This window comes from Hylobates moloch, unplaced genomic scaffold (assembly GCF_009828535.3).
Source record: "Hylobates moloch isolate HMO894 unplaced genomic scaffold, HMol_V3 SCAFFOLD_8, whole genome shotgun sequence".
Taxonomy (NCBI): Eukaryota; Metazoa; Chordata; class Mammalia; order Primates; family Hylobatidae; genus Hylobates; species Hylobates moloch.
Window position 1 is genome coordinate 100,566,533 of NW_026652283.1, and position 14,115 is coordinate 100,580,647.

At 37.8% G+C, this 14,115-nt stretch overlaps 2 protein-coding genes across 2 annotated transcripts in view; one reads left to right on the forward strand and one right to left on the reverse strand.

The window, feature by feature from the left end:
- RBMS3 (RNA binding motif single stranded interacting protein 3) overlaps window positions 1-14,115 on the reverse strand; it is a 1,191,227-nt gene that overhangs the window by 1,162,913 nt on the left and 14,199 nt on the right. The gene's annotated exons all lie outside the window — the stretch shown is intronic.
- Window positions 6,296-6,830, forward strand: LOC116473715 (large ribosomal subunit protein uL23-like). Its single transcript, XM_032758379.2, has one exon. The coding sequence runs from the start codon at window positions 6,296-6,298 to the stop codon at window positions 6,764-6,766; it is 471 nt and encodes a 156-aa protein (XP_032614270.1). The 3' UTR covers window positions 6,767-6,830.

Genomic DNA, 14,115 nt, shown 5'->3' on the forward strand with positions numbered 1-14,115 from the left:
AGTCAAATTATAGGAATTTGATTCATCAGAAACTTGTGGGTGCTTTAGGCATAAAGAACAGAATGACAGAGGCATGAAGATGTGAAAGCGCTTGGTGTGCTTGGAAAATGATCAATAGACCAGTAGCGTACTGCCAATTTTTGTATTCACCATCACTGCGTTCCATCTGCCTTTCAGGATTCCTATGTAATTCTGTGCTGGCCTTTGCTGATTCTCACAGCTTTCCTGAAACTCTGCCACAGAGAGGTTGGCATGGTGGGTAAATGCTGTGTTCTGCCGGCTCGATTCGACTTTCCTCTAGCATCTGCCCATCTGAGAAGGCAGGGCTGGGTTTAACTCTCAGGCCTTCCCAATCCCTCCCTTCGCCACTGAGGCTAATCAGATTGGACCCTAGCACGAAGTGTGAGAAAGTATTTTGGTTTTTAATACGGATAAAGGAAGAACTAACAAGGTAGTAGCTAAAAGTTAAACCAAAAGCTTAACCATATTTCATTAGCGAGACACAATAGGAGTGAACTTCAGATGTATCAGACTCTACCACTAAATGATCGTGTACCTTCTCTGATATTCATTTTCCTAATTGTGAAATAAGGTTAAATTAAATTGTCCTTAGGCTAATTAACCCAGCCCCAAATCTGTACGATTTAATGATTCTACACTTTTAGAGTGTTTAAACGATTACTAATACAGTGGCAACACTGAATTTCCATGGAAAGATTAGATTCCTTTCAATATTGTTTTTAAAAACACCAAAGAAATGTGTTCTTAAACCTCAGTTAACTAGAAAATGTTAATAATTCAAAATAGCCCCTTAACTGGATAGTTTAACATATTCCAGCTTCCCTGAATTTTTAGAAAGAGACTGTGAGCTGGTTTTCCAGCCCAATAATCTGGGCTTTAGCAAAGACTCTCTAAGTCTGCCTAAATCATAAGATTTTGGAATTCACTATCAGACTAATTGTTGAGGCGTTATGTTTTCAGAACATATCTCATCATTGTTTAAAGCTACAATATGGATTTTTGAAATTGTAACTATAAATTTTACCTTCACTATCAGAAAAGCAAAGCTTTGGCTTTTTTAAAAATCAAAATAAAGTTATGATAATCAAAGTCAAGATACAAGTGCTGACATTCAAAACATATTTTAAAGAAAAGTGAGATGTGTGGCCTGCAGCATATGATCCAAGTTATCAAGTAATCTTGAAATGGGAAGGGCCAAAAACGGGCACTTGTGGATTTGATTGCAATAATAACTCAATATGAAATGCACTTCTGTCTCTCCTAAGAAGCGTCACAATACTTCCATGCCCACACGTAACATTTTCCTAAAGGTCACACTGCATTTCAGCATTGACTCAAGTATTATCAACTTTATAATGGCAATTGCATCTACCATCATTCACACACTTCATGTCCTTTCTAGTGCTAAGTATAAATGTAAAAGGCAGTAGTTTAACAACAGAATAACTGACCAACATTAATTACAAATTTAAGGACATAATGTTCAGAATTATGTGGTGTCTGTCATGGACGTGACTATTAAAAAAATCAACCTCATATCACAAATCATAATATCTGGTTGGGTTTCTTTGATGTGTTTTTGAAAAAAAAAACAAAACTACCCATAATATGTGGTTTGGGTGTCAGCTTAGACAAAAATAAAATTAACTGACAAACTAGCTAAGAAATTGTTTATATCCTAATTTTACTCCTACTAGTGTTCTTAGCAGCCAGTGGTTAATCAAAGAGCAGTGCCCAGATCAGAATAATGAGGCATGCTGGTTGAAAATGCAAATTATCTGACCCCAGGAATTTACAAATCTCTGGGAGTAGGATCCAGCAATTTGCATTTTTAAGAGGCTCTTCAACTGATTCACACTAAATTTTAGGAGCAAAGAAAAATTCCAAGGCCAGGCACAGTGGCTCACACCTGTAATCCCAGCACTTTGGGAGGCCGAGGTGGGCAGATCACCTGAGGTTGGGAGTTCGAGACCAGCCTGACTAACATGGAGAAACCTCATCTCTACTAAAAATACAAAATTAGCCGGGCGTGGTGGTGCGTGCCTGTAATCCCAGCTTCTCAGGGGGCTGAGGCAGGAGAATCACTTGAACCCGGGAGGCGGAGGTTGCGGTGAGCAGAGATCGTGCCATTGCACTCCAGCCTGGGCAGCAAGAGCAAAACTCTGTCTCAAAAAAAAAAAAAAAGAAAAAAAGAAAAATTCCAGAATAATCCCAACACATCCTTCTACAGCCACATGTATTCACTGAAGGACAAGGTCCCAGGGATATTATTGATAACAATTTCCTCTAAGCAGATAAATTGAACACTCAAACTCCAGAGAGGTATTTCAGGAAATTGTGGGAAGTCATTTGGGAAAAAAGAATCTGATTTTTAATCTACTGATATAGATTGAACCTTGAACCACAACCCAATTAAATGCTTCAGCAAGGGCTTTAGATACCCCAGCCCACTCCACCTCCCTGGGAAAACCCCTAATATCAAGAATGGCTGCTGCCCTTCTGATCTGTTTCCAACACATCCGGGCTTACCCCTTATCAAAATTCTTATCACACTGTCTTAGAATTGCCTTCTAAATGCAGCTCCCTCTTTAGAGTACACATTCACAAACCTAAAGTAAGAGGTGGGAGTGCCAGCTGGGGCTGGGTCTTATTTACTCCTGTAACCAGGCATGCCTGTGCCTGGAATTTAGTAAGTTCCCAGTGAACATCAAACTAATTAATTAACAGCTTCAGTAAACAACCCTATTTACCTTTGGCACGTATCAACAGGAGACAGCTTTAATAGGGACAGTGGTGATGGAAATGGCATTCTTGAGGGCAAGTATGCATTAAAAATGGTGAAGCTGGAGAGCCCCCATAGCTTCTGTAATTTCTTAGCAAGTGTAAGCACCATTGGCCTAGACTTCAAAATATTAGCATGGGGAGCTCTGTAATATGGCTTCTTAGAAAATATCATTTGCTAAAGTTGCTAGGATAAGAAATAAGGAAAATGACAGTTACCATTTTAAAGTCGACAGTGGTTAATGGGCACATGTTGTACTGCATGAGAAGTCTCAGGAATACTGTGGAATAACTTTGAAGGAACTAAATGATCTACAAAAGCTAGCAGGAACTAGAAATCAAAGACATATTGAGACTAAAATGTTTACACTACTTTGAATGTTCTCTTTCCCTTCCTCGGGCTGGTAAAGCTTGTGGAAATCCAAGTACTTTATATCATAGAGGGAATACAGGAGTAAGAGAGTGTAGAACATTTTGATGACAAAGCACGCAGAGTGCTATTAGGAAGATCCTTTTTAACAGGGTGTTATGTTAAACAAAGGAAAAAGAGGAAGTGTTGTGCAGAAGTCTGGAACACAGACCAAATTCAATGGCAACTTAGAGTTGAGGAACAATGCCAGCTGCTGCAGCGAGACTGCCAGCCAACCAGGCAGCCGCTGTACTCCATCCCACAACTGTCCTTTGCTTGGCCAGCTTCTCCCAAATCTAGTTGCCAATCACCATAAGATAAGGAACCTTGGGAACATGTACATTTTTCAGTAATTAGAGCTTTTCCTGGTATTACTACATTAAGCATTGAGCATATTTGAAGAAAGAAAAATGAAAAACCAATAAATAGTGTTGAAAGGTGCCAACTGAACATCTGCATTTAACATCTTAGCATAAAAAGACATTGACAAATATGATCCAGGATCCAACATGGTTTGCTCAGGCAAATTGAACTCTGGATGGCAGACATAAGTTTTGGGATTTTAATTTCAGCTGGAAAAACATATTTCCAACTCCAATGAAGTGAATCATGCAAGAAACGAGACCAAAAGAGCAAATGACCTAGACAGCAGTGACATTTTTAATAAGCAAGAAATGGATAGCTGACTTAAAAATTATTCTTCCAGGGTAAGAGACTTTGTTAACTAAAAGTAGTAAGACTCCACCCATGTTCACCTAAATAATAAGTAGCTACACAAGCCACAAGTACTCATACTAGGCAAACTAAGAAAAAGGAAACAGATAAAAAGAAGGTGGAGTGAAGTTCTGGACTTTATCAGCTTTGCTATTAAAAGAATGGCAAGATTTCCTCATTATAGCTGTGATATTCTGGAACAAATATTCCAATATGTGTTGCTATACCAATAAATCTTCAGCATTTATTGAGAGCCTACGCAGTTAGTGTCCAGGAGATATGTGAGAAACGTTCTTTACCCTCCCCATCCTTTACAAACACAATTATGAACCAATTTCTCTCATTTTAATAATAAATTATCGAGCTCAGTTATGAAACGCAAGAACTCTAGATTCATTTCACTAAGCCAAGGAGTTCCATCACATTCTTAACACTATGGAGACTCTTCCAACAATTGGGAAAGACATGCTACATAAAAGCTGACCTAAATCTTTCCAGTTTTAATAAAGCCCCAGATCATTAAAGCTATGACAAGCAGCTCACATATTCTTTATCTCTTTTTAATACCAAGCATCCTTTGGCATTTTTTTCATGATTAAATCAATCCGTTTTATTTAACCTTTCTCAGTGAGCCCTAGTTTCCAGCCTTTCAGCCATTTCACTGCCCTCCTCTGGACTGCCTCCGAAATCTCCATGTTCCTCCTTCTGAAATCTGCAATTGGACAAGTTACTCATTGTGCCTCATTCCAATACAAAATGCAAAATAAAATAAATCTAAGCTAGCCTCAGCACAAATATAAAAGGGAGAAAATCTCAATACAATTAACCAGTAAAGATTGATTTGGTAACTATGTTCAGTAGGCTTTGCCTCTTGCATTTATTTATCTTCCAGTGAGAGAGGAGAAATAAATGAGTCTTATTTAAGGAGACCTAACCAAGCCTTTGTGCTTTGCTTATAAAAAACAGATGTGGAATAATAGAGACTCCATCTTCCTCTAGGAGTTAAAATATGGCACATATTTACTGAAATCCAAATGTTCCTTGCAGAGTTTTTATTTGCTTGTTCTTTGAACCCCACTTCACTTTAACTTTACAACAATTCTGTTCCATATCTAGTATCTGCAAGGTACTCTGTTAGCAACAGGGGTTACAAGGATGCTGGGGTTCTCCTCTGAGAGGTTTTTACCTCCTCCTCCTCTTCGTCCTCCCACTCCACCCCAAAGAACAAGTAAGCCTAATGTCATCAGCCTTTATCTCCTTACTCTGTCATAATTTTTTAACAGAATCTATCACTATTAGAAATTATCTTGTTCGTGTATTTGTTTTATTTGACATTGTTCATGTCCTACATGAGAATCTAAGTACCAGGAGACCAGGGTTACCCTTTTTTTAACCATCACTTTTACCAGTAACAGTGTCTCAGTATATATGAGATGAATGAAATAATGAATGAAGAGACTCAGTTCTTACCCTCAAAGAAGTTACAGTTAAGTGAGGGAGGTTAACACATACATACCTCTACTATAAGGAAGAATATGTAATTACTAAGAGCATATAATTGCTCTAATTCTTAAGTGTTATGGGTGCACTGTGAGAGACCAAGGCCATTTGGAAGATTCTAGAAAGACTGTGGTCAAGATGAGGCAGCAATTGTACTTAGCTATTTTAAATGTACAGTTAGCTAGAATCCATAAGCCAACACCATAGCATACGCAGGCTGTGCATGTTGTATACTGCATGAGGGAGCCATTTGCAACATAAAAAAATTATACATTGGTATATTACAACACTCTTCCAGCAGATGTAAAGTGCCTTGCTGTAATAAAATTGGCATATTAGGACAATTGTCCAACCATTGGAAGTAAAATATCTTGGGAAGGGTACCTTTTTCTCATTTACAAAAAGGTGCCCTGTGGGCTATCAATGGTCTTACATGTGCAGGGTTGACTTTAGGCACCGGTAAGACGTTAGGCCCAACTTGATAGCCTTGGGCTTTCAGTGTCCTAAGCCAGAGGAAAGAGGTAAAGGCTAAGAGGTTTCATCACAGAGACTGCTTTAAACAACCAGAATGTTGGAGCCAGGCTCTAAGGTGCCCTCCAATGACCCCTGCTTTCTGATATTCACACCTCTCTGTAGGCCCTTCCCATATTATTTGACCAATAAAATACTGTAAAAATAATAGTATGTCATTTCCTAGACCAGGATAGAAGAGACTAAGGTTTTCACCTTGGGTATGCTCTCTATCATTTACTCTGGGAAAAGCTACAACATGGGTCACCCTATGAGGAGTCCCATATGGTGAGGAATTGAAGCCTCCTATAAACAACCACATGCGTGAGCTTAAAAGCTGATACTCGCCCTTTTCACAAGATGGCGCCGAAAGTGAAGAAGGAAGCTCCTGCCCCTCCTAAAGCCGAAGCCAAAGCGAAGGCTTTAAAGGCCAAGAAGGCAGTGTTGAAAGGTGTCCACAGCCACAAAAAGAAGAAGATCCGCACGTCACCCACCTTCCGGCGGCCGAAGACACTGCGACTCCGGAGACAGCCCAAATATCCTCGGAAGAGCGCTCCCAGGAGAAACAAGCTTGACCACTATGCTATCATCAAGTTTCCGCTGACCACTGAGTCTGCCATGAAGAAGATAGAAGACAACAACACACTTGTGTTCATTGTGGATGTTAAAGCCAACAAGCACCAGATTAAACAGGCTGTGAAGAAGCTGTATGACATTGATGTGGCCAAGGTCAACACCCTGATTCGGCCTGATGGAGAGAAGAAGGCATATGTTCGACTGGCTCCTGATTACGATGCTTTGGATGTTGCCAACAAAATTGGGATCATCTAAACTGAGTCCAGCTGCCTAATTCTAAATATATATATATATCTTTTCACCATAAAAAAAAAAAAAAAAAAAAGCTGATACTCTAGCCCATCAAGTCTTCTGAGACTGTAGCACTAGCTAATGGCTTGACTGTAGCTGTAAAAGGGACACTGGGCTGGAGCCACCTACCCAATCTACACTCAGAAACTCTGTAAGATAATGTTGCTTAAGGCTGCTAATTCTTAAGGTAATTTGTTATCTACAGCAATAGATAACTCATGCACCTTATTAGCAGAAACACTATTCACCTTTAACTATGGTACAAGTAAAAGTCTGTAGAAAGCATATAGCATCCAGTGAATCATTCCTATGGGAGAGAAAGACATTATTCTTTTGAAACATAGAAAACAAGAGTTTCAGAATTTTTTCCCCCTTTAGGTCTTCTGAGAAAAATTAATTCCCTGAATTTTCATATTGTTATTTAACATGTCTCACAGTCACTTTCTTCAAGGAGACAGAACCAGCCATAAGTCCCCGAAGACATGAGCACAAGATAACCTCCAGCTCCCTTTCTGCACAAAACTAAAAAGAGCGAACAGGATGATCAGTAAATAAATAAGCTTCCTGTTATTAACTCAACTTGATCTTGCTGCATCTTACAAAAATGAACTGACTCACTTTAGCTACAGGGCTCTATCTGCCAGACCGTGTCTCAGAGAATCAGAAATCCTCCTCTACCAGCTCCATAGCAGGGCAGTGTAGGAACTCCTGTTTTCAAGCTAACAAGAGAAAGTGAGGCATACACAGCATCCATAAGGAAAGCTTGAGCTGACTCACTGTTTCCCAAACTGTGTTATACAGAAATTGGACCCACAGAATGGACGACTGAAATATGGTTCTTTGGTCAGTTTCAGGCAATACTACACTTTCTAAACATTCCAGTTCAGGACTTAGCAAAATTTTTCTTTAAGGGGGCCTAGAGTAAATATTTTAGGCTTTATGAGCCATATGTTCTCTTTCACAATTACTCAGATTTGCAGCCATAGACAATATGCAAACGAATGAGTGTGGCTGTATTCCAATAAAACTTTATTTGCAAAATCATTCTTGGGTCAGATCTGGCCCACAGGTTGCTGTTTATATAGTGTTCTTATCTCTCTCTTGTATATTGGCATATGAGGAAAGCAGGAAAGCTAACACAGAGGACACTGCTCTCTTGAGGAATTTCTGGACATTTTAGCATATAAAAGGCACTGAGAATTTCTGATTCAAAGACCTATTCATGGATCAATGTGTTAAACCCAGTTTCTCAATGTTATTTGTCCAGTGAACCTATTTACTTATCTTCTTTCCTCTTTATCTCAACTTATTTACTTATTGAATACCTATTAAACATCTCAGGGAACTGGTCTTCCTTAGAACACACCTGAGTAAGTGAGTTATCTAATTTGTAGTACGTATTAGCCTGAACGTATCAGTCTGAACAATTTGACCCTAAATCTTCAGAGTACTGGTTTGGAACTTGGAGTATCAATGAACACTTATAAGTAATACCTTAACTTTCTTAAAGAGGATAGTTCCAAAGATAGAAAACTTCAAAAGTGTTTGGTTTGTGACTTGTTTATGGAGGATTGGTTGAGTGACTGCTTGCCACATTTTCCTAGGTCTAGTCCCACTTGAGAATTGGTCACTACTTTTGGAACTTGTGATGTAAAAATCACCATATTGGATCACTACCTCCAGAAAATGTCAAGACACTAGCATATCTAGAATTTAAAACTCAAAGCTGGGATGGGCACAGTGGCCTATGCATATAATTTCAGCACTTTGGGAGGCCACGGTGAGAGGATTACTTGAGGCCAGGAGTTTGAAACCACCCTGAGCAACATAGCAAGACGCTGTCTCTACAAAAAAAAAAAAAATAATATTAGCTGGGCATAGTGGTGCACACCTATAGTTCCAGCTACTCAGGAGGCTGAGGAGATAGGACTTCTTGAGCCCAGGAATCTGAGGCTGGTATGAGCCATGACGGTGCCACTTTCCCTCCAGCCTGAGCAACAGAGTGAGACTCTGTCTCCAAAAAAATATAAAGAAACAAAAACCAGACTCAAAGTTGATTCCACTGGCTGGATTTGTGGATTGAAGATTTTCTAGCAAGTGTTTTGGAAACTTGTAAAACACACGTAGTGGTATCAGGCATTGTCAGTGTTCTTTTAAACAAAAGAAATCTTGAATTTCCTCATTAGTCACCCATGATTACAGGTAATTGTTGCCAAGAAAACCAATCCTGGTACAATGTGGGAATTGACTACACCAAGGTATTAATACCAGGAGGCAGGTATTGGAGGCCATCTTGGAGGCTGCCTACCATATAAGGTATACGAGAAGAAATCCTGGAACGTTTTGTTTCTTTTAGATCTGAGACTAATTATGTGGGATTAATCAAGTCATTTCTACTCATCTATAAATTGAGAAGGTCGAACTAAAGTCAAACTTTCCAGGAATACATGAGTCTTTAAATATTCATATGTCACATTATATATTTTCAAGGTGTTTTCATAATATTGCTGTCATACAGAGGACAATGTTAAATGGGAAGGATCTGGCCACAGGCTAGCTAGAACACAGTTTCTGGGAATGGAGCTGCCCCTAACCAGGATTCCAACACAAGCACGTTTTCCTGAAAGCCATATGAATTCTCAGAAGAGTCAGACCTCCCTGGACTTAAATGCTACCAATGCACTATAATCCACAAAGCTTTTCAAAGATTGAAAGTGGTAGAGGCATTTGCTGAATTTTAAGTATGGTTTAATTAACACCTCATAAAATTAGAGATCCTTCTTTCTATCCCTAATCACAGAGAGACATGAAACTCCCAAGATTTTCTCTATAAGAACATGTCCAGAGACACTGCGCAGCCCTCCACTGTCATCCTGGGATTTCCTCTGGCCTCTTTACCTTCATCATAAAGCAAAGTGGGAGGACCAACGTTTCCTCTGCAAAAGTAGCAACGGATTCCCCCTCAGTTGCAATGAGCTACCCAACCACTGGCAGTTGTAACAAGGCTCCAACTTGACCATTTGGCTGTAGGTGCTGAGGAGAGCATAGCCACGGCTCTGCCAATGAATCATCCTCCATGGTAACTGTCAGGTACAAACTGCCCTCAGTGTGCATGCTTCTCAAGGTGGGTGTGCTTACAGGTAGAAAACATTTAAAGCCTTGCTCTATGACTGAATGGAGTATGTCAGAGAGAGCACATATATGACTTTTCTTGAAAATGATCATATAGCTAATCCTTGTGGGCATAAATGCTGTAGGAAAGTTTGAAAAGTATGTCAATTTTTCCCCCCCAAAAACTATTTACAATTATTAAAAGAAGGAACAACTTCTATAAAACTTCATCTAAAAAAGCAACTGTATACCCTTAAAATACTCATTAGTCAGCTGGGGGAAAGTTAATTATTTCAAATACAGACTTCTGTTTGGAAGAATATTGTTGCCACCTACATAATTTGAAACTGAAAAAAAAAAAAAAAAAACACATGGTGGAGGGACATGAAGTGGAGAATTCAGCCTAATTTTTGGAGAATAAGATTTAGGACTGGCACATGTAAAAGCAGTCACAACCATTAAATGAAAAAAAAAAAAAATTAGCTTCTCAGTGTAATGTGTATTTAAGTGGAGTCAATTCCAAGAAATTGTGGAAAGACTGCCCTCTTCAGACACACTATTTTTTTTTTTTCATTTTAAGTTGCTATAGATTTTTCTATATACATTTCTCTATAGAGAAAAATGGAAGGTGGTGTAAATTATTTTTAATATTTTATACAGAGCTTTAATATGTAGAAGTCAAACAAGTACGTGGAAAAATGTTATTAAGTACCTGATTTGCCTGTCTGGACTTGCCTTGAGTATGTGTCTTATAAGTATTCCACACAGCTCTTGAAGCAGCTAAGCAAGCTTTAGAATCCTAAGTAGTAATTAATTAATGGAGCTGTCTGGGGCCAAAATGTTTACCTCAACTGTCATGTACCTAAGTACATTCAGAATAACCACCTGAATTCACAATAATTGGCTTTCATGTCATTAGAATTTTTAATAGCTATGATGAACTCTATACTTATTCCACACAAAACTCTTGTTTTCTGTTTTATTCCTGTCATTTTGAACAACCTGAAATGACAATTAAGAGAGTTCTGTCATAAAGAAAGACATTGTGCATATTTGGGACCTTTGGGAGGCACTTATTCTGCTGTCAGCTGAGTTTCCTTAAAATGCTCTGTGGCAGGTGGTAGAGAGAACTGAGTGGAAAACTTCATTTGAAACACAACTTGTTTCTCCATATTTCCAGATCTTTTTCTTTTTCTTTCAAATGTTTACTTTTTCAATGACCAAACGCAAGTTATGAGTCTAAAAAAAGATAGATTCCAAAAAAAATATACCCCGAAACAAATTTTAATTATTTATAGTCTATCCAGTGCAAAACTGAGCAAAAAATAAAAAAAAATTCCAAAAAAAATCAGAAAATGCCACTAGTGTATTATCTTCTGCAAGAAGGATAGGAAGAAATGTACTTTGCAAGGTAGCCTCCTTTGCTTTATAACTACAGTGGAAAGAAAAGGTATATAATATGTTCATAAACAGAGATCATTGGGGAGGGAAATTCTAAACATCATGTTTGAGAAACAGTTGTTTATGAAAATCACATTGGAGTTTGTAGGAAAATAGTGTGTGCAGCAATAATTGATTTACATAATACTTGGCTATGTAATACACATGTGCATTTGTGCAGACATAGTATAGAACTTGTTTATAATTTGAGGTGACTGGGCTCGAAATAAATACATGCCAGTGTGTTTCTTCTCTGGCTTTTAATATTCAGTTTTGTGTATAATTGATACACTAAAATTTTTATGATGGCTAAAATAAGAGTAAATAAATTATGAGGATTTAAAATATCATCCATCTGCCAGGAATACTCAGTTTTTCTTTGAATGGATACTTAACAATTGCCATTCTTGAAGACACTTATAGCAGATTAAAAATTTCTTTGGCTTCTTGTGCTCCCAAATTACTCAGGTCTAAACAAAGATTGGTAAAGAACCAGACTTCAAACATGACCCCATGTTTTATATTTATGCATAGCTTAAATTCATAGCATTTGGGCAGAAAAGCCAGCATAGCACCAAATGCTGAGCTTAGACTATACCTATATACCAGGATAAAATGAGGGAATTCCAAATGGAGCCAAGAGAAGGCACTTTCTACTCTACAAGTAAGGCTTAAGATAAAAAGAAGATAATGACATGTGCCATAACTTCTGGGAATTCAAATATAAGCAGATTTGCTTACATAATTAAAATTCTGTGAAATTATATTTTGAACATGTATTCAAATGCAAGTGCTACATATGTATGTTTATATCATTATAAACTTGTAAAGTTCATATATAATATAAACTTAAGTAATATCAATTGTATATTATATAGGTAATACATTATAAATATATAGTATATATTTATATAATATATACAATATGTTATATATAGGTGTATATGTATTAGATTTATATATTATAAACACAAGAATATATTTACCTGTGTGTATGATACACAAGTATGTCAGTTTCCCCTTATTTGTGTCTTCACTCCCACCCCCATCCACTGTCAACCAAAATCTGGAAATATTACATACAATAAGATATTTTGAGAGAGAGAGAGACCACATTCACATAATTTTTATTATAGTATATTGTTTTAATTGTTCTATTTTATTACTAGTTATTATTGTTAATCTCTTACTGTGCCAAATTTACAAATTAAACTTCACTATAGGTATATATGTATAGGAGAAAACAGTATATATATATATGGTTTGGTATTATTTATGGTTTCAGGTATCCAATAGAGCTTTTGGAATGTATCCCCTGTGGATAAGGGGGACTACTATATTTATAATGTACTACATATGTTATATAACATATTACATATAAAGTATACTATCTATTACACATTATATATGCATATTACATAATTATTATAATGTAAACATTATATAATGTTACATATTATTTACACTGCATATTATATTGCTGCATATGTGTACATACAAAACCCCATGTAATATTTCAGAGATTTCTAAAGATTATCTTAATTGTATGCAATTTCTACCTTCCATTAGGACACTAGAATACAACCCCTTTTATAAAAGATGATGCCATTGTTATCTGTTCTTCTCACCAGAGCACTTCACAAGCCTTCCTACTCCTGCAAACATGAACTTATCTCTAATATTGCGATCAGGAACTCGATGCTCTTTCAGATCTAAAACCAGTTAATTTTCTTATTGATATTGGCTATTTTGGCCTTGTTCTGCTGACTATTTTAATTACAACTTTGTGGGATAATTATTGATGTCTCTATCATAAGTTGAAATGAAAGAAAGAGCAAGTTACCCAGGATGTGTGAAAAGGACGGTTAATGGTTAATGCTGGGACAAGCCTGCTTGATGGGCAGGTGGGTACTGTAACCACTGAACCTCACAGCCTCTCCAGGTTTTCTGTGATTTGATTAGCAAATATCATGAGGCACCAAATGATTCTTAAGATATCAGCACAATCCTTTTAAAAGGCCTTTGAAACCTCTTCTTCCCTCACATGCACATTAAATAAGCCAGCATCCACACCAACTTCCCCTCACAGACTGGCCATTATGAGCTACTGTTTCCATAGCACAGACACATACCAGGGGAAAACCCCACATTCAGAAGGGTTGTTTTTTGTGATTAACTGGTAGAATCAAGAGGAGAAAAAAATAACAGGGCCAGAGCCCGAGCAATGCATAGCCATTTTTCTGACATGAGCGAATTGTTCATAAAAACAAATAGTGCATAGAGCCAGTATCGCAAAATTCGGGCATGGGCTTGTCTTTATAATCACTTATAAAACTATGGGAGAAAAAGGAAGATGTCCAATGTGACATCCTAACATATTCTGCTGTATACTTCTTGGCTTTGTTAGTGAGCAGGCAGGAGTGGCCCTTTCTCAAGGAAAACCTCACGCTTCACGGCATGAGCAGGGACACACATGACCCACAGTTGTGTTTGCGAAAGCACACATGGTTCTGGGCACATATAACTCCTTTCATCACCCAAAGGAAAACTATTCCAGTCTGGATAAGAGAAAAGTCCCACAGCTGTGCATAGAAGGAAACAGCCAGGAGGATTCCCGGAAGCACCAGCCCTACCTTTTAGCTTGCTGCTCCAGGATTTCCCATCGCTGTGCCAGGCCTGAGGTCCATGCAGAATGTTAGACTCAGAATATTGGAGCTAGAAATATCTGTAATGAGCATCTGTTGAGTGGCTTGCCTAGTTGC

Coding starts and splice junctions, on each gene's coding strand:
- LOC116473715 (XM_032758379.2), top strand. CDS start 6,296: ATGGCGCCGAAAGTGAAGAAGGAAGCTCCTGCCCCTCCTAAAGCCGAA.